The sequence below is a fragment of the Poecilia mexicana genome, unplaced genomic scaffold (genome assembly GCF_051168715.1).
Source record: "Poecilia mexicana isolate PSO_F unplaced genomic scaffold, ASM5116871v1 scaffold_19, whole genome shotgun sequence".
Lineage (NCBI taxonomy): Eukaryota > Metazoa > Chordata > Actinopteri > Cyprinodontiformes > Poeciliidae > Poecilia > Poecilia mexicana.
The window spans coordinates 7,192,127-7,218,838 of record NW_028263388.1 but is presented as its reverse complement, the minus strand read 5'-3'; the positions used below and the strand labels follow the sequence as shown (position 1 = coordinate 7,218,838).

The following is a 26,712-nucleotide window of genomic DNA, read 5'->3' as shown; positions in this document are numbered from 1 at the left end:
AGAATTTTGGCCCAGTCATCTCTTACGGACTTTTAGGTGTCCGTCACAAAATTGCACGATTGTCGACATGTTTCAGTCAATATTGAGATACGTTAAGAGAATCACAAAATTAAACTGAAACTGTCATTTACTAACTCAGCACTTTACCAGGTAAGATACACAATCACACATCAGCCGAGATTTTAATACCACTGTGAGCGCATTAATGGGCTGTCTATGCCTACAAACCAAACTCTGTTCATTAGCCCCCAAGGTGACATTCTGTCAACATAGCATCATTTCTGTTTTGAAAGCAAAGTAGAGGCTATGATCCTGTATGAGTGAATTTTTCAACATGGAAGCAAAACCTCTACCTTCCAGATGTCAGCCTGTGTGACTTCAGTGTTACTTTAGATTTACATGGTATTTGGTTCAATCCACCGGTACAGTACAAAAATGTAAATATGTTGTCATGTTTTCCACTTTTCTCTGCGTTTAGCGTTTTACTAAACAAAAAATCTAATTTTTTTTCTGCACATTGATATCATTTCAACATCTCGCCTGAAAAAAACGGCTTGGAAATTGTTCATACTGTATCAAAAGGAGCACTTTTAGATATTTTCGGTTTGGACTTTCTATCCAAGTCTGTGAATCTATTACAAACTGTGTTGAAATTCTGCTAAAGTAAAAACCAAAAAAGAAAACACAATCTAGCAATTGCTGTGTTTCAGTTGACAAAGAAATGCAGTTAAAATCATGCGTGCATAAGTTTGTTCACGCAAAAAGTCATTAAAAAAAGAACATGCCACGAAATCATCCTCGTAGCACTTCCTGCCATCTTCTTTGACATTTCCGCCAGTGGAAACATCCAATTATTGATCATGACTCGTGTGATGCGATACAGCTGAAAAACCACCTCATCCTGTTACCAAAACTTATCAAAATTATGAGTTTTCAAAATTGGTGGGTTTGGATTAAGCACCTTTATTTTTGCAACTCCCATTTGCACTGTTATATTCTCCATGGAAACGCAGCTATTTTTGAATGTTTTCACTTTTTCTTTGGACCTCACATATCTTTAATTCCAAGCCTAAACTTAGACAACTTTCTAAGCCTAAATGAAGCATGAAGGTCTAAACTAGAGCTACTAAGAAAGTTAGGTCTACTTATAGCTTTGAAGTTGTACAATCTATTGCTCATTGGGAGATTAATTATTCTTTTATAAGCCAACACAAAGTAGAGAAAAACTGTAAATTGGGAACAAAGCGATCCTCTGATTTTGGGTGGTAGGCTTTCGATTTTAGCTCTCTTGAGCCAACACTTAAATTCAAACTCACTCATCTGTACACATTAGTTCTCAGGACTTTGACTGGTCCATTCAAACACATTGTTTTTAGGCGTGTCCCAGACAAACGGTCCTGACCCTTGAAGGTTTTTTGCAGTAACCACCATATTTCCTTCCTTCATATTGAATTAAACTCATTCCGTCTTCACTTCAAGTCAGATTAACTAAGCTAAAGGAGACAAGAAGAACAAGCAAGTTGCTGTGTTTGAGGTTATGTGCAGCATCAGGTTCCTAATGATTACCTAACAGAAGTGCTGAATTTGACAACTATTAGTTTGCTAGCAAGAGATGTACTGGGACAGCAGAAGGAGATCGTACTTTAGAGAAAGGAGGAGAGAGACTGCTAGAAGTGGTTTTCGTTTTAGTTTACGGCTCCTCTGCAAATGGATCAGAGAATTTCCTGCATTGTAAAAGCTAAATTTGAAGGAATCTGTTACATGATGAGCAAAATCTACAATCCTGCAGTGAATTTCAGGCCCTGGTCACATGACTTTAACACGCTAACGAGTGAAGACTGCCAAAAGTCAGTATCCTTCATGTTATGTAAAGCCTCACCGCAAAATCAGTGACATCTTTTCTCATTGCGGAGCGTGAGCTCATTGCAGCTTTGCTGATATTCAGGCTAAGGAGGAAGAACGGCTCTGCAAGACTCTTTTCTTAGATACATGACTGCATTTGTGCTCATCTCACGCATCTGTTTTGAGTTTCAGCCCATCTGCTCCTGCTGGGCACATTTACACCTCATATTAGCAGGTAACTACCCTTATCTAAACAGGATATCATATTACACAGTGACTCACAGCCTCGGGTTTTAACGTGATCCAAGTTAAGGTAGGACAGGAAATCTAAAAAAAAGAAGCTAAAGACAAATTAAGAGCAATAAATTTTCTTCCAGATGGTAAAACACCAACTACAAATTCTCTGTCCTTCAACGTTTCCTTTCTCGGCCCACTTTCTCTCTCACATGGCTGTAATTAAGCTTGTGTAAACAAGCCAGGCTGGAGGGAGACATCAGGGATACAATTTGGGCATATGGGAGCAATGTTGCTGGCACAAACACACAGAGTGACACATTGGATCAGACCCCAGACTGGTAGCACCGCTGCCTTGCAGCAAGAAGGTCCTCGGTTTGAATCCCCGGCATGGCGTTTTCCTGCGTGAAGTTAGCTTGCTCTTCCTGTGCGTGTTCTGCTTTCTCCAGGTACTCAGGCTTCCTCCAACAATCCAAAAAACATGACTGTTTAGTTAATTGGTTTCTTGAAGTTGTCTTTTGGTGTGAGTATGTGGGCATAGTCCTGTGTGTGTGTCTATAACTGCATTTCCATTAACCATTAAATTGCCCGAACTGCAATTACGAAAATAAATTAGCCTAATGGAAACCTGGCAATTTCAGAAACACTCATTTTTCGTTACAAAATTTTTTGTGCGAGTATGAGGCGGTCTATCGGCATAGATGTTTCGCAGAACAGCAATTGAGACTCTTATCGAGTCACGCGGGTCTCATGATCAACAACCGGATGCTATTACTGCTGAAAACGACAAAGACGACAACAGGACATAGTAAGAGAGGATAATGGTCTGTGTTTGTTTTTTCAGACAATGCATCTGGTTGCATTGTTCGAGTCACACAGCATCACAAAGTTCATAAAAAGTCATTTGAACGTGATGAATCCACAGCTCTTCTGTAAAAATCTAGAAGTCAACAATTTCCTCAAAATGCTGCACACACAGCCGTTCCCAGGTTTTAGGGGTTTGTTGCTTCAACGACTGAATAAGACGCTCTTCTGATGGCTGATAGATGATCAGCACTTCTGCCATGGCTGAATTATTAATATTTCTCCTGTAACTGTTCACATCTGTCCACCTCTCACCCAAACACCAACAGAGATAGGCACCAGATCCCAGCAATACGGCAAGGATAAGCAGATAGACAATGGTTGGAATCCTTCCTATCCCTCTAACTATTGCCACTATGTCCAATGTACACTTTGTACAACCGTTAAAGAAAAAGTTCTCATAAGGCAAAGAGGAAAAGAAATGTGCACTAACCTGCTCATGGTACTCGATCCCCATGCTCAAAGTGTTAATCAGAATGGCGATCATAATCCCCCGACCAAAGTATTTGCTATCCACAATCTTCCTGAAGGTGTCACACACCAGCCTCCAAAAGTGGACGACCTTGGCAGCCGTCTTGCCCAACCTCCGACGCTTCTTCCTGGGCTGCCGGCTGTCTCTCCTGTCCCTGTGGTGGTGGTCTTGCGATAGCTCGTACACGCCATCGCTGTCCGAGTCACCTGGCGTCTCGTTGCCCTCGGTGAAACCCTCCAACTCATGGGCCAGTGCCTTTGCGCAATCAGGGCAGGTCTCAGGGTCCATAGTCAGACCAGCTGCATCCATGGTGATGAGCTCACGAGCCGACAACTGGCAGGAGAGCTGAGCTGCAGCCAAATGAGAAATGACATAGAATCATACTGTACAGACTTTATAGGCTCAATCTACCACCTTTATAGCCTGGCAAAGTTGGGAGGGAGGGTCTGTTGCCCATCTCCAGTTGTCATTAGGAGAGAGGTGGCGTACATCCTGGATAGATCGCCAGTTCATCTCAGCGCAACAGACAAACACACAGGACAAAAAACATGCACGCACACACACCTAAGTACAATTTAGAGAGACCAATTAACCATGTCATGTTTCTGGACTGTGGGATGAAGCTGGAGTACCCAGACAGAAGAACATGAAAATTCCATGCAGAAAAACCCAGAGTACTGCATGACTAATACCTCACTTTAGCACATGATCCTTTAGCTTGTTTAGCACTTTCCTAGCTCAGTCTGAGTGCAATAACCATGCACAGAAAAAGCTAATAGATATAATAAAAGAAAGAAAGCTGGCGCTAGTGTTTAATACCTTGTAGACCTTCATACTTCTAAAACAAATCATAGTCTAGTTACCACACATATAGTTCTCCATGTGTTTACCTGTTGGAGTGTGTGTGTCCACCAGGCTGGATGGCCGTCTGTCCAGATGCATCGGTGGGATATTGAGATTATAACTCAGATTTGTTAGCGTGCTGGCGGTGATGCTCCCTCTCCTGGACTCTGCCAGGGCTCGGGCCTGGAGGGTGGGGTAGTTCTTCGGCCCCGGAGCAGCAAACGGTACAGAGTTCCTCTTCATGGCTCTGGACGTGGGAGTCGGAGCCAGGAAGGCCACTGGATTCGTTCCCCGGTTGGCGGGAAACAAAGTGCAGTGAGATGGTTCTCCTCTGAGCACGCCGCAACCCGAGGACGAGTCGCCGGCTCCAGAGGTCAGGTTTCCCAACACGGCGAGGTTGGAGTCGGAGGTTGCGGCTATCAAAGAGGTCGGCGGTGCCAAGCCAAGTGGCACAACGCTTGTGCTTGCTTTGGGAGGCCCGGCCTCCACGTCTCTCCCCTCCAGACACCTCGTGCTCCCTCCCTCCCGGATGCTGCCGTTGCCAAGATGGTAGTGATGGTGGAGGTAATGATGATGGTGCACCATGTGATGAACCGACATAGACCCCTGCCTGGAGGATTTTCTTCTTCTCCTCTGCCTCTGGCTATGTGTGGGCTCTGTAGCTGGCGGCGAGGAGGCGATGTTAAGTCCTGCGCGGCGGGCCAAAAACCTGCAGACGTGAGCCACTTGCTTGGCTCCCTTCCGGATGATGTGGACCAGGTACTTCAGCAGCTCATCGTAGCAGGATCCTGGCTCAGACAGGGAGGCCAGAGTGCTGGCATTGGACATGAAGCGCACTCGTTGCTCCTTCATCAGCTGGCTCTCCCGCTGCTTGGTCTCTGAGAACTGAGTTGCGATGACCACCAGGCACAGGTTAATCATGAAGAATGAGCCGATCTAAGGAAGAACAGAGATAGATGGCATTGTTATTTGGGCATTGTCTGTGGTTGTCCACCCATTGTTCCTGCCGTCTGTTAATACCCATGTTACACGCATTTATATATATGATTTCACAGATTCTCAAACTTTCTTTTTGGCCATTTTGCACAAAATATAAATCATAGTATTCATGTTTACTGGTTGAGTAACGCCTCAAATAGTATGGAAGCTATTTTTAAATGATAAACAGTAGCACTTTATTTGAAGGGGTGCACATAAGACTGAGATACTGAGGTTAGGAGACTATAACGGCCATTCCATAAACTTCACCTTTTCCTGCTGTAACAAATGAGAGATCCACTTTCTTTCAAGGTTTTGATTGATTTTACGTTGGGACCTCCAGGAAGATCTTCTGCCCCAATCGGTACAAATTTTCTTCCAGTCAATGTCAGAGGATTCATTTTGCCAACAATTTTGACTAAAGCCTCTTTCACAAAAAAATAAAAACCCCACAAGGATGGCCAGAATGCCACACTCTAACTATAAAATTTGCGACTTAAGTCTAAAAATAATGGCGGACAAAACCAGTGTGGCGATCCTGTTGATGGTCGAGTAAATGCTTCCAGTGTCAATTATTTTTTGTAACCTTCTTCTTCTCACTGGAAATGATTCAGTCTTATGTTTTGGCTTTCTGTGTCTGGCTGGTCACACAAACAACTTTATTATCACTTCTTCAACCTGTGAAGCCGACTCGCCCTGATACAAGACAGCTGACACGGGACCATCACTTACTGTTTTAAAAAAGTTAAGGCCCGTAGCATCAGCTGGCTCACTTCTATCTCCCCTCCTCGCATTGGTCCACTGAGAACAAAAATGTCAAAACGGCCAAGAGGCGCCTTAACTCTGTCTGCAATTGTTTTTGTGACAGTGATTCAAGCCTCCTGTTGTTTGTAGCTCATACATTCCCTAAAGATCAACTGTTGGCTTTTCTCCAAATGTAGAGCTGATGGTTGTGGCCATAAAGTTAAACTGTGGTCCCGTTAAAGTTTTGAGGCCCGTTTTTGTGCCATTTGGGGTCAGAAGATTACTACGTTTCCATGGCATGGTGACATTTTCATTCTCTCAACTCAACCCTGCCTCCGATATTTCCTCCCAGTGTTTCAGAGTTCTGCAAGACACATGTTAGCTCTCTGAATCATTTCCTTGTGGAGAAATACTTCTTGTTAGCCCATCTGACTTTTCCTTAATGTCAGCTGTGCCCCTCACTTCCCACTACTTAATTAAGAGTTTAAATACTACTGATTGGCATTTTCAGTTGCTTGGATGTTTTTCTATCCAAAAGTTAACTACTTTTGTAAATGGCTTTAGCCTTTCCAAATGAATCAGAGTCCAGCAACATCTGTGGAGCAGTGGACGAAAAAGAAAAACGCAGTGATCTGTCAGGAAGCCAGAGCCGATCGTCTTCTCATGTGTCCACACTTATTACAAGTAAACAGATCCCAGGAGAAGCCCTTTACTAGTCATTTGAGCTAATGTGTGTTAAATTAAGATTGCTACAAGGTCAACACTTCCAGGTTACACACAATTTTAATTAGGGTCATTTTGGTAGTTTTGATTTAAAAGGAGAAAACATAATAGTTTGATGACAAAATGAGTTGTCATCAAACAAAGGAAATATGCAGAGGTATGTAAACTTATGAGCAGCTGAGGGTCACCAACAAGTAGGACTTACAATGATAAGCAGGATGAAGTAGATGAAGTTGTAGAAGGAGTGAGCGTCCATCACAAAGTACATGATGTCCACCCAGCCCTCCAGAGTGATCACCTACGAAAAGGGGGACAGAGGCAGGAAGACAACAATGGCAGAAAGGTAAGGTCATTTTCAGCAACAAGGCAATTCAAATTACTTTGAACAGAAAATCTAAGAAGAGATTTTTTTAAAAAGGGCACATTTTCTGTGATTTTTTTTTCTAGTGTTAACCTTTAGTTTAATCTCAGAGTCTATGACACAAATCCAGACTTTTGATCCAATCTTCAATATGGGTTTTGTCCTCTTAAATAACCTCCTGGTACCAAACTAAATCAGATCAACAGTCCAACATAAGACCTGTCAGGTAATGCAAGGACAACAAACAAGAGTAGAGTCTCCCCTGTTTTGTGACAAAGTCCTATTCCTCTGATGCATTGACCACATTTAGGCTTTGTATTAGAGAACCGTTCCATCCGCTGAACCAACTGTTGAGCTTCCCAAAATGTTTCAAAGCCTGGTTATTCACTCATAACTCTCAGGACTTGTCGGCTCCCCTACCTGAAAGATGGCTATCCACGCATAGCAGATGTTGTCGAAGTTGATGGCCCCCTTGAAGGGGTTGATGAGGCCGGCGGAGCAGTTGGTGTAGTACTGGTTCCAGTTGACGCAGGTGGTGTTGTCTGTGCTGTTGTAGGAGTCGATGTCCAGACTGCACTGCTGGCCCGCCTCGTCGTACAGCTTGGGGATGGAGCCGCAGTCCCTCATGCCATTGTCTCGGGGCATGGAGCAGATGAAGGGGTTCTCGTCGTCGTTCTCCGTGTGGTAGTACTTGCCGAGCTCCACGGACAGAGGGCTTTGCGGAAGGCAGAAGGGAGACGAGTGGCACAGGTTACTGACAGGCACGCCTTGACATAAAAGTCGACACAGGGGAAAGCATCTGATTGTTGTTCGCCGCCTGTTTTTTCGTGGCTCTCCAACCAAAGACAATGTTAAGTTGAAGAGTTTTCAAGGAGTAAGAAGAGAAGTCAAGTTGCCACGTCTGACTGAGAATCTACATCAATGTGGAAAGAGCTGATCAAGCTTTTGAGTTACAGAACCTGCATATTAATTTAAGTATTACTGAAAAGTCCATTTATTTCCAGGAACCTTATCGCTAAATGAAACACATTATATAGATTACTTTACTCACAGATAGATGCTTGGAAGCTTTAATTTCTGTAATTATGAAGATTTTTCCACTTACAGGTAATGAAAACATGACATTTAGAATAAGAGCATTACATCACACCATTAAAAACATCATTTCATATGATTTAACAATATTTAATACAGAAATTTGGGTTTAATTAAAGTATTTATCGAATATGACTGTATATTATTTAGAACCAAGTCTTTTTTTGTTTTTCCACTTTCAATTTTTGTGTTTTCTGAGGGTGTAGACGCAATATTTAAAAAAAAAAAATGTCTCAGAGTGGCGTAAGGAGATCTTACAGAATGGGATTTTGGAGTGTAAAATCACCAGGAAGCTATGTCCATATATGGATAATTGAAACTTTGGGCTGGACCATTTTCATTGCAAATTCAATAAAGTTTATGATTTTTATTAATGAAAAAACTAAAGGAAAGGTATTTCTAAGGTATTTCATCACCCATTATGGACAGCATGGCGAGTCTCATCAGCTGCCAAGCATCAACTGGCACCATTAAAAGGAAATGTCTCCTATAGGAAAACAACAGGAAATGTGACTCAAAGTCTAATGATGAGTCAAATGTGACTCCTATAGAGGTAAAAGACGCTACAGAGCTGTAGTCAAACTATGTCCTCTTCTTTGCAGGTTGGACACACTTCCAACCTGCAAATGTCTTAACTGCATTTTTTTTCTCTTGCCGATTAGCACATCTAAGAACAAAGCCACGTAAACCGTTATTAGTTTTAGATTATGTCAGGCCGTCGGGGCCAAATACCTGCAGGGACCCTTATGTCTTTTGAGGGGATTTGGATCCGAACACACACACGCCTGCCATAGCACCTCTTGGCATATCTGCTACATAGCACTCCTCCATCTGGAAGAGAGGGAACGTGTCTGGCGTTTGTGTTATATCTGGCTCATCTGTCAACACACCTTCAGCTGGCAGCTTCTATTAATTGCAAAACACAGTCACACTTTTTTTTTTTTTTTTTCGTGGGGAGGGGAGATCAGACCAATCTGTTTTCCACTTCAGGATCACTTCTCACTCTCTTCCTTAAAAGCTGCTTCACACGTCGAGAAGATCTGCCAGAGCCACTTACGGGGCTGATGAGCCCCGTGTCCGTTCATCACGGCTCGACGCGCAGGGAGGGAGGCGGCTCTCTACCGGCGATCTGAAATGCTCCTAATCAGCATGAAAAAGGAGGTCATGAATGTGTCGGGTGTTTGCCGAGAAGCTTTTGGCGATGTGACGGAGTGCCGCGAAGCGAAGCGTGAAAGCCGCCTGTAAAGCAGACCTGTTAGTAAAGTCTGGCGCCGTTTACGAGGCACAGGTCTTCCAGGGAATGCTAGCCTGTCGCAAGAACCGACAGTGATGACAGAAATGATGTCTGCGCACCAAAGGCATAATGCATGAACTTAAATTACAGATGTGAGGTGTCATAAATCCCTTAGAGAGTAATGATCCCTAGATGACTCAGGCATCATGAATAAGTTATAGGTACCAATGTTCCCAAATACAGGAGCACAGACGATCCAGGGCCTTTTTTATTATTCCAGAACCTGTCTCGGTCCTCCATTCATCACGGCGATGAGGTGTCAGAGTCGCAAGCCTCGCTGACGGTGGCGCGTGACCCAGTTTGAAAGAAGGATGAAGTTACTTTGACATCCCGCAGACTTTCTTTCAACTGGCCAATTCAATGGGGCTCTCGCGATGAAGCAACAAGTCGTAGAGGCTTTGCAGAAGTCGTCCCTTTGAACTTTTTCACATTGCGCAACAGACTTCCATTTATATTATTTGAGGGGAGAAAGCAGAAATGTTGAAGAAACCATTCAAAATGTGAACTTTTTGGTCTACGTGCAAAAAGTGCCCTGAAATCATGGTGGTGGTGGAGGCTGCTTCAGTCTGCAATGGTTTCCAATGCCTTACTGCTCTCAGTGCTTGTTAGTGTTGCCAATGGGTTCTAGTATTTCCAAGACACGATCCAACTGTGTTTACCGTAATTTCCAGAGTATAAGGCGCTACATTTTTATACCTTTCATTTCCACACGCTCTGAACACTGTGAATTTAACAATGACGCGGCTGATATTTGGATGATTACGGAGTAACGTTTTAACTGCTTCCTACGGTTCCTGTTTTGACTCTGTAGGAAATTAATCCAAACTTATTCACATCTTTTGCACATTCAGAGTTAATTTTAATTTTATTCAACCAAGAAAATGTTTTACACCTTTCATTTTCAAAATCAATGAAAAAAAATACATTTTTTTTGACATCACAGCAACCAAACTCGTTTTATAATTGCAGACGAGATTTTTACTTATTCCTACTTATCATTGATGACGAGCTCCAAGGATTTGGGCTTGAAATGCCTCCTTACCATCACCATAATCTGTGGTTCCAACCATCAGAGTAAAGTTTGGAGTCTGTGGACTTTGATTAAATGCCAGACAGTGGCGCCTGAAAATAATTACGATCAGAACTCCAGTGTAATAAAATGGAAAAATGGCTCTGAGACTTTGCCAAAACATTTTAACAATATCTGTGTTTTCTGCAGATAAAACTGAGGATTTGTTTGGAAATTATTTTTGCACAGGTACGGTGCAACATGTTGACAGGTTGCTGTGAAGTCTGAAAAACAGTTTTAAACAACACATTCCGTAACCCTCCCAATGAATAAAATATATTTTAAGTTTACACCCACAGTCCAACCTAACAGTCCTCTCCCCCCCCCCCCTCCCCCCCCCCCGAGTTTTTTTTGTCCACAATAAATGACACAAATACACACACGGAAAGCGGAACTCACAAGGAGAAGTTGTCTTTGACGAAGCAGCGGTTTCTGAGCAGGCCGGCCCACAGCTGGACGCCAACGATCCCGAAGATGAAGAAGACAAAGAAGCAGAGCAGCAGCACATTACCCAGCATGGGCAGCGTGTCCAGCAGCAGGGTCACCAGGATGCGCATACCTGAAGAGGAGAGGCAAGGACAGGGTCAGATACTCTGCGCACAGCACAATGACCGCGCAATGACAACATTTATCGTGTGAGACGCTACTCTGACGTTAAGCATAATTTGATTGGTTGGCCAATCAGGGATGGCAAATAATGGGAATTTAGAGTTCTGCGTGAAACTCACCTGAGCGACCATTTAATAGTAACCAGTTTAACTTCTTCTACTGTTTGCAGTTTTCTGCCGTTTGTAGTTTTTGTTTAACATCTTCCAGCGCCATCGTGTCCTTTGTTGTAACCACAACCAGCGATAAGTTGGGTGAGTCAAGTGCAAATCATCTGAGATGATTGATTGATAGGATCTTATCTCCGATGGAGGCGTGAGCGCGTTCTGTGCGCTGCGCTTGTTACAATCTGATTAACTGCTACAACTCACTCACTTTCTTCATTTCCTCAACAGGTTAAACTCTCTACTCGTTTATTTAGACTATACTAAGTAGATTAACACAACTTTCTGCATCCTTCTTTGATTTTCTCTGATCTTTATGTACTGCAGCCTTATTAAATGTTCCACACAAGCCAGGAAATGACCCAAACCCGACTATTGCACTACACAACACCATGAAGCTCCGAGATTCATGCTCTGAACGAAATGCTCTGGAGCTCTCATGATTTAAAGCGACAAGGACGGATCTGCTTCTTCGCCGCTCGTACATGACATCCCAGAATCCATCTGCTCTGGACGGTGTTCCTTCAAGTTTCTGACAACACGCACTCACACTTCTTACCCGCCTACGCCGTCCCTCTGCTACCTTTGCCAGTGTCCCTGCGTCGCGCAGATACTGCTAACTGTCTATCCATCTTGCCTAAACTTGTCCAATTTTCTCTTTTCATGCCGGCGGTTAATCTCTTGTCGCCTCCCTCCCTCCTTTGTCGCTGTCTGCCGTTCTCTCCCGTCGTCTCCCACTTCGGCGGCTCAGTGAGTCAGGCGTCAATAATGATCATTTTTCTGATCTGGGGTTTTCTGGGTAATTGGAGAGGCCAGGTCATTCCCCCGCCGGAGAGCCAACAGAGCTCATCTCCTGAGCTGACAGCGACCTGTGAGGAGGACGGAGAGTCGATGCAGCAGAGGAGGAGAGAAACCAAGGAAGACGATAAGGGTTTTCTGATCTTTTGCTCAGACTATTGGGAGAAAAGAAAGCCAAGTGATGGTTCGATAAAAGGTGTTTTGCTTTACTATTAGTCTGATCTTTCCGAAGACATTAAAGATTTCCCATAAACACGCACAAACCCGATCCATATTTCAACACTTTTTCCCTCCAGACTGTGGCAGACCACACCGCATGAGATTCCAGGTGTTTTTCTGTCACTTTTCATTTTAAATGCCTGAACAAACTGCACAGAAAAACTTTGTTTCTTTCCGCTGTCAGACCAGGGGAAGATAAACAAAGACGAGCTCGCAGACTTTTCACAGATCTGGAGAACAAATGAGGCACTGATGGCGGAGACGGAGAGTATATGAAGGTAGGACAGGAAAAAACAAAGTATAGCTGAAGGACAGGAGGATGAGCGACGGCATGAAAACGCTCCCATGCTTGGATTGCGCCTTTCACGCCTTTTTTGTTCTCTCAAAGGAAAAGATCCGAGAGGCGTGAATCGCAGCTAGGATGGAGGGAAGGTCAACATTGGAAAAAAACAACACCACCGCAGTGACTCTTGAATGACATCCGACGGGTTTGAAGAACAACGTTTTGGAGCTTCTTCTACTCGTGTCAGACGGTGGAACTTTGTTTAGCACATACCGGTTGAACCGAGTGCACAATAACCCAAGAGGCTCTTTCAGCCTGCCATGGAAACCTTAATAAAAGCCGCACTGTATGGAAGACAGACTGATGTGATTAAAAATGAGCAAGTCGGTGTTGAAAATGACTGTATGAGTCACCATTTGCTGTTCTTCAGTTACTAGTGATGCACAAATCGAGTAAAATCAGCTTGAATCTGAAAAAGCAGAACCCTTATGTTGCTACGTTGTCTTCATGACGTTTTTATGTTTTCATGATGTAAAAACACTTTGAACTGCTTTGCTGATGAAATGTGCTGTACAAATAATATTGATTTATTGATTGACTAAATCTCTTTTTTGGCATATTATGCCTAAAGAAAAGAAGCTGAATCATAATTACAGCCCCTCAGGCGGATGCACCCACAAGACGAGCAACGGCCACATTTAGATTTAAATGTGACAAAGTGAACATTCTGTAGATTTCCTTGCAATAATTCAGTTAAGTAATGTTATTGAAACATCTGTGAAAAAGACAGAGAATCTCAAACTCCAAGCTAGGTCAGCTGAATGTCACGTAAAGAAGTCCAATCACAGTAACACATTTTTCTGGCCTATTGAGAACTGCCAGAGGATCCTTTCAGAGACGTTTGAACCAGGATTATTCTCCCTCCTCCATGTACAGGTCACATCCTGCACTTGAACCACGTCAGGAAAACCATCAAAGCTGCGTTTATCGATTCTAAATAGATAGCAGAGCTGAAGCTGCCAAGGCGGACAAGTGAGTGAACTATTTGTGTTGCCAGAATGAGTTTTTTGAAGACCGACGGGTGTGAGGTTGTTATAAATGAAAGCATTCAGGTCGTATGTCATTTGTTCGATGGCTCTACGAGAGACGAATTCTTCATCCCCGCAAAGCGCGAGGAGAACCCGCGTCCGTGCGGGGCAGACGAGCGATTCGATCAGCGTCACCTGCCCGCGACCTGAACGGCGAGCTCATTCCGAGCGATCGACATTTCATATTCAATAACAATCATCTCCTCCTCCGCCTGCGTGGCCTCTCCAACCTCGCTGTGGGCGGCCGCTCCGTTCCAACGCGGGCTGGCAGGCGGACCGCTGTGTGTGATCTGGGAGCCATCTGTTAGCAGGCAGATTAGGTCTGCTTCCTCTGCTCTCCCGTCCAGGTTCGGGGTCCGGCGAAGGCTGCTTTGTCATTTTGTTGTTTTTTTGTTGTTGTTTTTTGGTCCGGTAAATTAATGAGCTTTATGAGCTGCGAGCCAGCACACACCTGCGTCCTCAGATTTATTTTATTTTATTTTATTTATTTATTTATTTATTTATTTTATTTATTTTTTTTGCAGAGTAAGATGGTGACGTCCTTCATGTCAGCAGCTCCGGACGGAGATGACTAAACCTCTTTCGGAAAGGAAAGGAGATAATCCTCGGAGTAAACAATCCTCAGGAGCTGGGCATGATGGGTAATGGGGAGCTGGTTTGGCTGTTGCTAATGTCTATGGTTACTCCTTTCACTCCGCCACTTCCTGGTCAGGGATTGCTGAGCTTTAGCTACACCTGACCTTACCTACACTGGAGCTCAGTAACAGGACGTTGTCACATAGGATGCAGGATGAGGTTATCAGGAAGTAAATGTGCATGGTAGAGAGTGAAGATTTGTTATTCAAGTTGGTTTGACAAAGAAAAATATCGCAAACTTTCTCGCAAATATTTAAAAAGTAGTGCCACAAAATCAGTGATTTTGATTGCAAAATATTTTTTTTAAATCCCAAACAATGGCTGATTTTCTCTTAACCAAAACCCAAACTTTGTAGCAACCAGTTTTAGCAACCGTTTAAATTCACAATAGGAAAACCCCTCACTGAAAGATCACTAGTGTAAACTGGAAAAAACATTCAAATTTGAGCAAAAGTTTCAGATTTGATTTCCAGATACTGTAAGAGGGGAAAAAAGGATTCTAAGATATTTAATGTAGTATTTGTGTGCAGAATGGACAAAATAAGAATATTATATGTGTTAGACACACAAATGCTGACTATCGTACAGAGAAGTGTGTGTGTGCGTGCGTGTGTGTGTTTGTGTCTAGAAACAATCACCTGTTGAATGCATGCAGGCCTCGTCACATCAATCAGCAGTTGCTCAGTTACGGCAACCACCTCCAACATGTTCATTAGGTGAATGAAGGTATTGTTTTATATGTATATAATATTTTGACATGTTTTTCCCTCCAGCAGACTTCACGCTGTGACCTGATGTAGTAAATATCAGCTGCCTTAGTCAGTTTGTCAGAAATCATTCGCTCAGCTGAAGGAAAGTTAAAAACAGATCTTCTGTCGACACACTGACTTCACGAAACAATGGTCACAGTCCTCACTCTGACAATGCCCTGCCAGCCAATCACTTAATGGCTACTGCTTGCCAAACGCTGCTGCGACTAATGAAAGATCTAAGTGAGGTTTTCCATCAACCACCTGCAGAAAAGTCAATGGGAATGTCTGCTAAGCTGCTTTTCTCAGACAGTTGGGGATAAAAAAAAGGAGTCGGTAGGAGCCCTCAGAAAACCAAGAGCCAACTTAGTAGTAATTTTCTTTTATTTTTTTACATCTGTCTATTCATTCTGACAGATGTTCTCCAATCAACCTGTCTAAGCTTGAGTTATTTGGCGATAAAGTACAGGTTGATAATTCTGATTGTTGATGTGCACTGATGGCGGAAACATGCCGCAAATTGTCGCATCGTCATCTGTAACAGCAAAATGTTAGATTTTTTTGACAATTTTCTCTGACATCTTGTATATTTGGTTCTAACATGAACCAAGATTATGCTTTTTTGCAGCTACAACTTGTCCAAAAATGACTTTTACATCCCATGTTTACCTTCACCTACCCACAGGGGAACTCCCTACTTCAGGTTCAGTTTTTTCACTTGACATTGGTAAGGCGTTATTAAGAAGGGAAGAGAACAAACGGGGCAATTTAAATTGTCTACAAGTTTGTTTTTTCCCAGAGTGGCAAAACATTATTCTGAATTCATCTTCAATTCCTAACATGCAGAATGCTCGGCGTTGAAATGCTAAAGCATTAGCCCTGAGGTTAAAAAAATAATGTTTTTAGCAAAGTTGAAAACTCCAAACTTTATTTTTTTATCTTTGTATGTTAGTAGCTAAATTTTAGAGCTCTGTGAGCTTAAATGATGTAAATATATGTAAAAATGCCATCATATGCCTTGTTGACTCATGAAATAACCGTTACTGACCGTATTCACACTCACACCCCGTCATGACTGACAGATTAAGATTATTAAATCAGTTCAACAGAAGCTGTCAGAAGGCGAGGAAATCTTAAGTGACGAATAACGTTATTGACATATCTTCACATATTACACTGTCACCTTCCTAAAATAATGGTCTAAGTCTCCATCGTCTTTTGGAGAAAAACGACAGGCTATTATTTTTGGAAGGTGACAATACCTAAAACAGCAGTAAACCTTCCCAAAAGTGGTTAGCTTTTCAAAATGACTCCAATAAAGAATTAACAACTCATCCAGGAAGTCACATAAAAACCCAGAACAACATCTAAAGCACTACAGATCAAACTTGTCTCATTTAACATCAGTGTTTGTGATCGAACTGTAAGAAGGAGGCTCAGAAAAAAGAAGAGCGCCAAGGCCAAAAACCCACTGACGCTGAAGAGTCTTCAGAATTAAGAACCATGATGTATGTTCTCTACCAGAACGTCCAGCCCGTAAATTCACAAACTTAAGCTCAAAACACTGTTCAAAAAGATTCAAAGAATACAAAAAAAACAACCTCTGAATGGTTAAAAAACAAACAAACACACTCACAAAAAAATTTCAGACTGGCAAATAGTTTTTGTCTTTCACTGCACTACGTTTTGCCTACACTCATTGGAGCAATTATCGGTTTATTGGATCGTCTCGTACTAGAAAAAATCGAGTCATGCCAAGAGCAACGTGGCCGGGTAATTGCTCTCGCAGAGATGGATCTTCACTTTCACCTAGAACAACGTGTGTTTTTTTTTTTTTTCCTGACAGCTGCTCCCTTTGAATATAAACACCAAACACAGAGGCCTGTCACAGTCTGACTGGCTGGCCTTGATACAACCATTGACAGCTCTGGAACGAAGTCCCTGCAGACCCACACTGGACATGAGGGTAATGGCCAATCTGGTGGCAGACTGTTTGTGAGAGATGTGCTGCTGACATGATGTGGGAGTCTTGTTGTTTTGTGTGTGTGTGTGTGTGTGTGTGTGTGCGTGGATGTGGGTGTGTGTGTTTGTTGGCAGCCGGTCAAAGTAGTCCTGCGTAATGTGTCCGTCACTTTCGCCGGCAGGACTGCCATGCGAGTGCATCAATCTTCGGCGGAGTCCAGGAACATGGACACCAGCCCAGGAACAATGTGTTCGTTGAGGGAAGTGTGAGGAAGTATGTGTGTGTTTCAGGATGAGCTTCTCTCTTCTGTTCTGATGTGGAGCTGAAGAGAGTTACAGAGGAGGATGTGGACAGATAGAAATGTTAACCAAAAAAACAGCTTAAAGACAGCGGTGCTAAGGTTCTTGTTTAGTGGATTAGTGGATTGGTTGGTTGTGCCCAATGACTTCTCCCGATTTTTTATTTTTTTTTGCAAACATGACAAAAGTAAGCAAGATCAAAAACATTATTGGTAAATATTATTTGATTGGATCCAGGAGAGTAACGACACTCAAAACTCACAAAATGAGACGCAATATCAAGTTCATGAGAACAGGACAACATGAAGATTTATTACTTTCGAAGACGGAATATATGCTACAAAAAGGGCTTTATTCTGCATTCTTATTGATTTTGCCACACATTCAACAAACTGATTTCTATCTTTTTGTGATTTCTTTTTATCTCTTCAAAACTTAAGACGGTGATTCAGCTATGTATGACCTTAAGTACAACATTTAACATTTCCAGTTGCTACTGATGGAGTGAGCTGTGACTGTGATGGAGCTCAACATAACACTACATGACCAGCCACTGGTTGTCATAGTGATGCTTTCAGCAACAACTTCCTGTGCTCATATGTTGTCCGTATCTCGTGTTTCACTTTGTTGCCTGATATCGCGCTTGGAGTTTTCAGTGGGTAATGGTGGTTTTTGTATTTTCAAAAACGCAAGTCCCTGGGAATATCTGTGCCATGTTAGGTTCTTGTATCCACATGTGAAAGGTTTTGCTCAATATTCAATTATCTGCTGCACTATAACAGTCTGCAGATCTGCTGATCCAGGTTTGGACGGAGAAAATGAGTGATTATAACCGGTCTGCACTTAACCTTGGGTCAGTTAAATCAAAGTCCTTGCCGTTCCCGTTTCTGTGCAAGCAGCTGTCATGAAAGATGGTAACTAGACGTTAGTAACAACCAGGGAGTTCATGCCTTAATGACGGACACTTCATCAGATTGATGGTCATGAAATTGAACTATTAAACCTCTGACTGATTGAACAGCTCTCTAACACCTGAGCCACAGCCGCTCTGGTTCTGGAGAAGAAATTTGAATCAAGTGCAAGACATCAGACTGAAAGGTGCGCCGCCTCCTTTTAACCTGTGACAAACCCCATGAGCCTTGCTCCGTCTGATTTACCTGGCTGAGGAGTGCAGCAGTTTCTGGACATTGCCTTGTAGTCTTTTCCTTCCACTTAAACATTTTCACATTCTGGCAACGGATTCTGTTTGGGTTTTACATGAAATTGAACCAAGTTCAATTTTGTCAATACAAAGCAGTGTGTAGTTGGAAAGTTAAAGTAAATATGTTTTCAGTTTCTCTTAGAATGAACACCTAGAAAGCGTGTGCTGCATTCATTCCTATCCACTCACTATTTTATGAGTCTTTCACTGCTGAAGGTCTTTTTGGAAGACTGTTGCCCATTCTTCTTTGAAAAACCAAACTCAATTAGGTTGAATGAGGAACGGTGAACATAAATGTAAAACTCTTGGACTAGATTCTCATTTGGATTTAGTTTTGGGCTTTTGAGTGGACCGTACAGTTTTGCTTCCAACGACTCAATCAAAGCACCATCTGTTCAAGGTTGTTGCCGGATGGTAGTACTCGATCCTCCAACCGGTCTTCCTTCACGATTGCTCTGTATCCTGTCTCTTTGCCTCACCGCTGTTCTGTAAACACCTGAGCTGTGGATCCACACAGCTCCTCCAGAGTCACTACAATCAGTCAGTTTAGGCAAAATTTATGTCTCAGCAGGTTCGACGAGGTTACGTATCCCTTTCAGTTTTGGATGATGGACTTAAACGTGCTCCATGACATGTCCAACATGGATGAAATTAGGATATCTGTTAATAACCTTTACACAACGTTCTCCCTGACCTGACATCTGTGTTCCTTGGTCTTCGTGATGCTGTTTGTTCTCTAATGTTCTCTAACAAACTTCTGTCCAAACTGCACCCCAAACTCTTGCACAATGTAACAAAACCTGGAAGAATTAGCTGGTCTAATGGACGTACGCATGGCTCTAAACTTGCTCCGCTAAATGCTGGCAGCATGATGGAATAGCTCTGTTATGTTGCTTCTGATTTCTTCATCAGTTTTTGGGCGAGGCCTTTCTTTCTGGACAGTTATTCCCTCTGGGAAGGATTTTCTTGCTCTTAACTTTCGGACAGTTGCTTGGATGTGTAACTCTGGCAACAAATCCCACAGAAGTTGGAACAGAGGCTTTGTAGTGGCAGTGCAGAGCCAAAGAGCAAAGAGAGACGGAGGAAGTTCAAACCATCTCTTCAATTGAACCTAATGGGGTATCAAGTATCATTTCCCCAACTCCAATGTCTCTCTGCCAGACTTTCTACTAACCATACGGCTGGAGAGAGATTTGAAGAGGCAAGTGAGGTGGATTAGCATGCTGCTGTGAAATATTGCATCTGTTGCCTGGATATTTAGCATGTCATGACAGGGTCTTCTGGTTCTTAAGATTTGTTCTTTACGAATACTTGGATCACCTACGTTCCACTTAACAACTGTGCTCTTTCCCGTGTTGGTCTATCACGTAAAAATCCATTACAGCGAAAACAATTCGGCAAAAGTACAAAGGCTCTGAACACCAGGCGTTGCATATCGGCTTCGCTCAACTTTTCGGTTCAATCTATGTTGTATTAATGAAGATCCATTTCTCCTCTTCCCTAAAACCAGAACAGATTAATCACGTTGAAGTTCTTGTACTTGGAATTGACAATTCCAGACTCTTTAGATGAATTAGAGATCCCCCTGTGGAGACTTGATGTTCCCATAATTATGAGCTACGACAGGCTGTTTAATTAGTGTTCCATCTGATTGCTATGAAATATATTTTCCTTCTGACAATAACACTATTACACACCGATCCTAGGGTGTTTGTTGAACTAAACTAATTGCTATTTATGAGGCAAGTGCTGCCGTCAGCCTGTTCCAAGCACAGCTGCTTCACACCTGAGACCCCACATGTCTGTTCAACCACACTATTAGTATTCAGGAAATAAATATTTGGTCTGTATGATTTTTTTCATACTGTCCATCATATTCCCCACAAGACAAAAATCACATTAAGTAAATTAAGTGAAGTAATTAATATTTACATTTGAAGACCTGTTATCTAAGACTTTGTAGTTTTTTCAGAAAGAATTTGCATATTTTCTTTCCCTAAAATATGTCCTTTTAGTAATGAGAAAGCCCATCATTAAGCTTGATATTGTACTGGATACGAGAAATAAAGCATATGCTCAATCACTGTCAATGCAGAACAGATACATTCAGTGGGAAATAGACAAAAAAAAACATTTTCACTTCTGTATTTAATTTACTCAAGTTTTTCTGTGGTTACTGTAAAAATGCGATACTTGCAAAAGAGAAAGAAGAACCCGCAAACTTAAACAAGTTAAATTGACACGCCTAGGCCTGTCACAACAATCAGTAAATCAATTAAGTGCAGGATAAATTAAAACAAACTCAATTATTCCCATTGGCATGATTTATCCTTTATCTCTTTTTTTCTCTCTTTCTACCAGAAACTAGATGATAAAAGTCTTCAGTTTGGTGCTTTGGTCTCAACTGGCTCCTTTTTTGAAGGACATTTTTGTTTACAAAGACTTCAAAATTAATTTTATTTGTTGTTTTATTTATTTTGTATATTTAAAAATGTATACCACTTCCAGTGGACAACATACTGCATTTACACAAAAGACATAAAACTGATTCTTTTTTCTCTTTTTCAGAAACAAAGAATGAACATGAAGTTCATTTTGCTCCTTATACATTTATTTCACATACACTTTTCCGTTAATATTTAAAAATAACATTCTACCGTTGAACAAATCCTTTAAGTGACTGCTGGGATTTATCAAGAAAGGCCGACGCCTCATAGAAAACCAGAGTAACAAACGCTTTCACGGTTCGTATTATTAATTCGTCCACATCTAGGGCTGCAGATGACATAAACAAATCAGCAAAATTATTATGAAAAGACTCAGGTAATAACGGCCCATCAGCAAAACCCCAACAAACATGATTAGCCGCTTTATGTCAGGGGCTCTTAAGTGTAGAGCTGTGAATGAGCCAGTGATTGTGGAGAATGAATGAAAAGCTTGATGTCGATTATGGAATACTAACGAGCATTTCTTCGGGTTCAGGCAGGGTCTCCTTCAGCCCTGCTTGAAGAAAGTGTTTTTTTTTTTCCCTCTTCTTTTTTTTTTTGGACCTATGACTCACAGGTGCTGATTTTAACCAACTGTTGATTTGTGAGGCACTGGGGTCCTGACTGTAAATTCCAGCACTTTTGACGCGTCTGCACTAATTAATCGGGTCGGATTCTATTCGTGTATTCGGTGAACTTTGAAAGGGCAAACTGCGGATTTGCCCCCTTTTTTTTCCTCAGACTTGCTTCCTACCCACTGAGATTATTGGAAAAAGGAACGAACAGGAGAAAGAAAACAAAAAAAAGAAAAAAACACACACATTTAGATTTAACTAAGTGAGCCTATAAATAGCAGAAGCTCTACAGAAAACATCCCCACCCAAAGTCATGATGACTTCTGCCAGGTTCTCTGCAGGACCTGATGAGGTATAAAGGTTGCATGCCCGTGCGCATGTGTGTGTGTGCATGCGTGTGTCTGCGTGTGTGTAGGGAAAGCAGGGAGTGAGGGAGGCAGCAGACAGATATCAGCCAAGGAAAATCACAGGATCAACCAGCAACAGAGTGCTGACATTTTCCCCACAGGGCCCCCACCAGACCAAATCATCCACACTTTAACACCACCATTAAGCCTGTGATTGGTTTGAGGGATGCTTGGACGCCTAATGAGCAAATCAGTGTGCATGGCTGCGTGTGTTCTGAGTGCCCGTGTGCTTACGCGGCTAATGAGGGGCGGCGGACCCCCTACGACTGGCGAGACGGTGGAAGATGGCGATGACGTCCCCACTCACCAGCTAAACACCTCATGGTACGGAAACAGGGGCTTCTTGAAGGTCGTGTGGAGTGATCCAGATGGAAGCTAATGGCATAATTGGGATCTTTATTTAAATGGAGAGATTCCAGGTGGTTTTATCTCAGGAGGACCGGATGAAGAATGTGGAATGCTCGGCTACAGGGGGCGATACAAGGTGTTTTTCAGGCACATAGTGTCGTTTTATAGCACAATAAAGTAACTTTGTCACCTTTGGTTGTTATAAAGACGCTATTTATATGGAATATGACTTAAAAGAAATTCACCTTTGTAACGCCTTGAAATTGGGGCTCTGACTCTTTAAAAAACTCCTCTTTCTGAAGTCATCACAACATGGCTCCCGTATTAATCCTTTGACAAAGTTTTAACCAGCGTTGCACTGAGCAGTGGCTCGTATAACGAGCTCAGCAGATGTGCAGTTCCACCAGGTGTTTGCTAATTGTTGCTGGCTAGTCTGAAGGAGCCGAGTGAGCGAGCTGAATGTGGAAGCTCAAAAGCTTGAAAACTGCAGCTCTGACGACGAGCGTCGTCCTCGAAGGTAGCGTAGACTCCACCAGGCATTTCACACTGCTGAATGGTTGAAACGGGAGATTACAGGATCTCTCGAATGTTCATGAAAGAACCAAATCAACATCCCAGGAAAGTTTTGGAAGAAGGGATAAAATTATAATATGATATAAAGCTAAAAAAAAGTCATCTTTGTATAATACTGCCCCCTTTAACCGCCAGCGTGCACCAGAGATTTAAGAAACAACTTTAATATCCACACAGAGTCTGACCTACAAACATACCTTCATTAGTATTTGGAAAAATGCCCCTTAGTAAGTCTGAGATGAATCACACTCTTTTGGTTGCAATGGACAAGCTGCTGGAAGATAAACCTGAGATAATTTTGTGGAATATGCTAACATGAGGAACAACTGGATTTTATTTTTGGTAATGCCCTCCTGAAACAGAGACTACATCGTAAATCATTTTGATGACTCAAAGTGCTTTACACTAGAGTCACATTCACCCATTTGCACTCACATCTATAGACCGATATGCTGAACGGTAGGCAATATGGGCACCCAAGGGCACATTGGCATTTGGCAGGAGAAAGCTGGAATCGAACCTACAACCTTCCGATCACAAGAAGCCTAATCTACCCACAGAGCCACAGTCGCCCTCTTAATGGTAAGGCAACACCAGAAGTGTCTTATGTAAGACTTACTTAGGTGAATATAGACATAAATATCTACAGTCACCTTTGAAAAAGTTTGAGTCTTAGGTCAAAATGGATACATACAAACATTTTAATATCAGGACACCACAACATATGACCAAATTAATTTGGGTGTCCCTCGTCTGCAACCAGTAGCGTTTACCTTGAGCAGACCGAATTTCTTTTAAGCCATAAAAGTTTCTATTTCCAGAGAATAATAAAGTTCTTGGGTTATTAGAGGGCAAATTATTTCAAACCCTCAGAGTCAGGGTGAGGAGTTGCGTTAGAAGGGTGAGAAAACTGCATGCACTCACTTGGCACCCGGTTGATGGCTCTCAGGGGTCTCAGCACACGCACCGTCCTCACAGCTGAAAAGCTAACATTTTGCAGGTTGAGTGAGTACTCCAACATCCTGGGGAAACAAAAGAAAAAAAAAAAAAAGAAGAGAAAGAGACAGAGAGAGAGAACAGAAAACATGTGTCAATGCAGCATCTACAAGCCAAATGTTGCTGAAGCTCATGCACCAAAACTCTCCAGCAACTAATTAATCTTTTAATATTCCCAACGACTTTTACATTCTTGGATTTATGAAATGGCTGCTGTGCATATGTTCTGGCAAACAGCGTGAGTTTATTCTAAAGCAATTAAGTCTACGACTGCGAGAGCGTAACAATTGAGAAACACCACTCTGTCCGTGCTAGCACATGGAACGTAGCAAGCACGTGATGTTTAGTGTGGCTCGGCGTGTTCGCACGAGTCCTCGCGCAGTCGATCTTCAAAAGGCGCGACCGGCACATGTGCGTCCCCTTTGAGACGTCGAGAGCAGACTGTAAGAGTTGCCTGAGACTCGGAAGACGCGGTGTCCAAGCGGAGCCGCCTCGAAACGCCATGCTCTCGGTGGCCTCTCCGGTGGCTCTTTGGAGGCTTTTTTTTTTTTTTTCTCAGAGCGTGATAGGAGGTCAGGAGGACACCGCTCTCAAAGGGAAACTGTGGGATGTCTTATTTGTGATTGCTGTTTATCGTCCTCGCTTTACACAGCGCCTCTCTCTCCTTGCGTGTGTGTTTGTGTGTGTGTGTGTGTATGTGGAGCAGCTGCTGAGCACATGTGCAGCTGGAAGGAGCGTGCAGATGAAGGAATTCCCTTCTCGCGCTGACTCCAAGTCTGCCTGACAAATTCGCAACACATGTTGGAGGCTGTATGTGAGTGCGTGCGTGTTTGTGTCACCTGGAGTGCAAGAAACTCCCTTAATGAACCTGTGAATGCGCGCCTTTAACACATTAAGGTGTCCCGGTGCATGCCTGTTTGGATCTCTACGGCAAAGCACCGGTATAAGAAGGAAGGAACACCCTCTCTTGTTGGTGAACACACACACACTCACACACACACAAAAAAACACAGCCGCAGCCAACAGATGGCTTGCAGGCCACAGAATGAAGGTAAACGGATAAACAGTTACCAAAGAGGATCGACCAAGAGCAGCAGACAGAAACAAGGTTGCAATAACGGTTTCCGCCAGTCTCAAGATATCGGCAAATCCCTTCAGCAGCTGTGTGATGCTCTGCCTTGGTGCTCATGGATATTTAGGTTTCACCTTTCACTTTTAAGACATGGTGTAAGGCAGAAAAAAGGTCACTCGTGGGCTGTTAAATGAATGGCAGAAGAATATCTCAGCAAAATTCGTTGCATGTCAAAGTCAACTTAAAGTCAGAGAGAGTATAACTATCTATGGAATAGTTGTGCATCTCTCTTGACTAAAACAGCAACACTGGGACAGAACAACATAGAAGAAGACAGTTGGGGTAACACTGTAAGAGGAAGGTGAGGTCTTACAGAAGAAATCATACATGTCCAATAGCCCTTTGCACGTTTGTAAAACAAAAGGATCTTAAACATGTGGCATGCCTTTGGACTCAACCCCTCTAGGATCAGTACAAAGACTTAAAGATTACTTTGAAGATCCACATTCAATTCCAAGCTGATGGTCTCTCTAGGCATGTTCCTACCAGTTATACACATCTAGAGATCGGAATGTTGCCCATTCTTTTTTTTACAAAACAGATCAAACTCCGTCAGATTAAATGGAATTAATTTGTAAACTTTCCGTCAAGCCTTGCCACAATCTCTATTAGACTTTTTTAATCATTGACATCAGCAGCAGATGAAGTTGGGGAGCACCTGGAACCATCAGCACCGGTGCCCCCCCAGGGGTGTGTCCTATCCCCACTCTTCTTCTCTTTGCATGAATGGCTGCACCTCAGCAGACTTCAGAAGTTGACACCACTGTTATTTTAGACTGAGTCTCCTCTGGGCCTTAATCCAAGACTCACACAGATCTAGGGTCAGGAAGAGAGGCAGCCGGCATCTCTTCAGACCCCACACATCCTGGATTCAAACTGTTTCGACTTCTAACTTCCGGTTGGTGCTGTAAAGTGCCATTTGCAAAAACAACACTTTTTTATGACCAAATTTATATCTTTACCTAAAATGTCTGTCCATTGAGGGTAAAGTGAAACTGAAGTCAAATTCCTTGTTTGTGTGAACAAACTTATCCATGAAATTCTGACTCAGATAAATAATGTCTTTTATATTGTGATTCAACCATCATTATTGAAAATAAACAAGTGAGAAAAAAACAGAAAAAGAAAGAATTCCCTGGCCATATTGGCTATGGTACTTATGGCTCCAATTTAGTAGCAGCTTGGAAACAGGAAAACAATCTGAAATAAATAACGCACAAGACAAGCTGCAGTCAGGCTGAAAAAGAAGGCAGATCGAACTCTTTGTCTGGAATTAATTTGAACTTTGGGGGATTTCTAACATTATGTATCTGGGAAGATGATGGGAAGTGGTGTGGGTTTACAGTGTGCTGGCTCGGATCGCAGACAGCTGCTTAGTCTATTCCTTTTAATCTTCACCAGGTTCTTAAAAGTTGTTTTTGTCCACTTTCTGCCCTCAAGTTACCATTTGAAATATTTTAGCACATTGCTGGTAATTTTTTTTCTTCCATTTATACCCTTTGTATTATTTTTTCTTATTAAGGTTCAAATGACGTAGACTAAAAACACCAATACAACCATGGTTTGTAAGCCAGGGGACGTATTTTGGCAAGACTCATTTGGGCTTATCTTTGCTTACAAGATGTATTGAGAGGTTAAGGAAGTTCTTTTGAAACGTATTATTTCACTTC

At 42.5% G+C, this 26,712-nt stretch overlaps 1 protein-coding gene across 1 annotated transcript in view; it reads right to left on the bottom strand.

Moving 5' to 3' along the window:
- The window catches only part of cacna1g (calcium voltage-gated channel subunit alpha1 G), a 164,683-nt gene that overhangs the window by 104,850 nt on the left and 33,121 nt on the right, over window positions 1-26,712 (bottom strand). The window contains exons 3-8 of the mRNA XM_088000841.1: window positions 23,839-23,936; window positions 10,919-11,078; window positions 7,482-7,776; window positions 6,906-6,998; window positions 4,303-5,191; window positions 3,374-3,762 (exon numbers count right to left, since the gene is read on the bottom strand). Of these exons, the coding sequence (XP_087856967.1) occupies window positions 3,374-3,762; window positions 4,303-5,191; window positions 6,906-6,998; window positions 7,482-7,776; window positions 10,919-11,078; window positions 23,839-23,936 (1,924 nt within the window). The remainder of the gene's footprint in view (window positions 1-3,373; window positions 3,763-4,302; window positions 5,192-6,905; window positions 6,999-7,481; window positions 7,777-10,918; window positions 11,079-23,838; window positions 23,937-26,712) is intronic.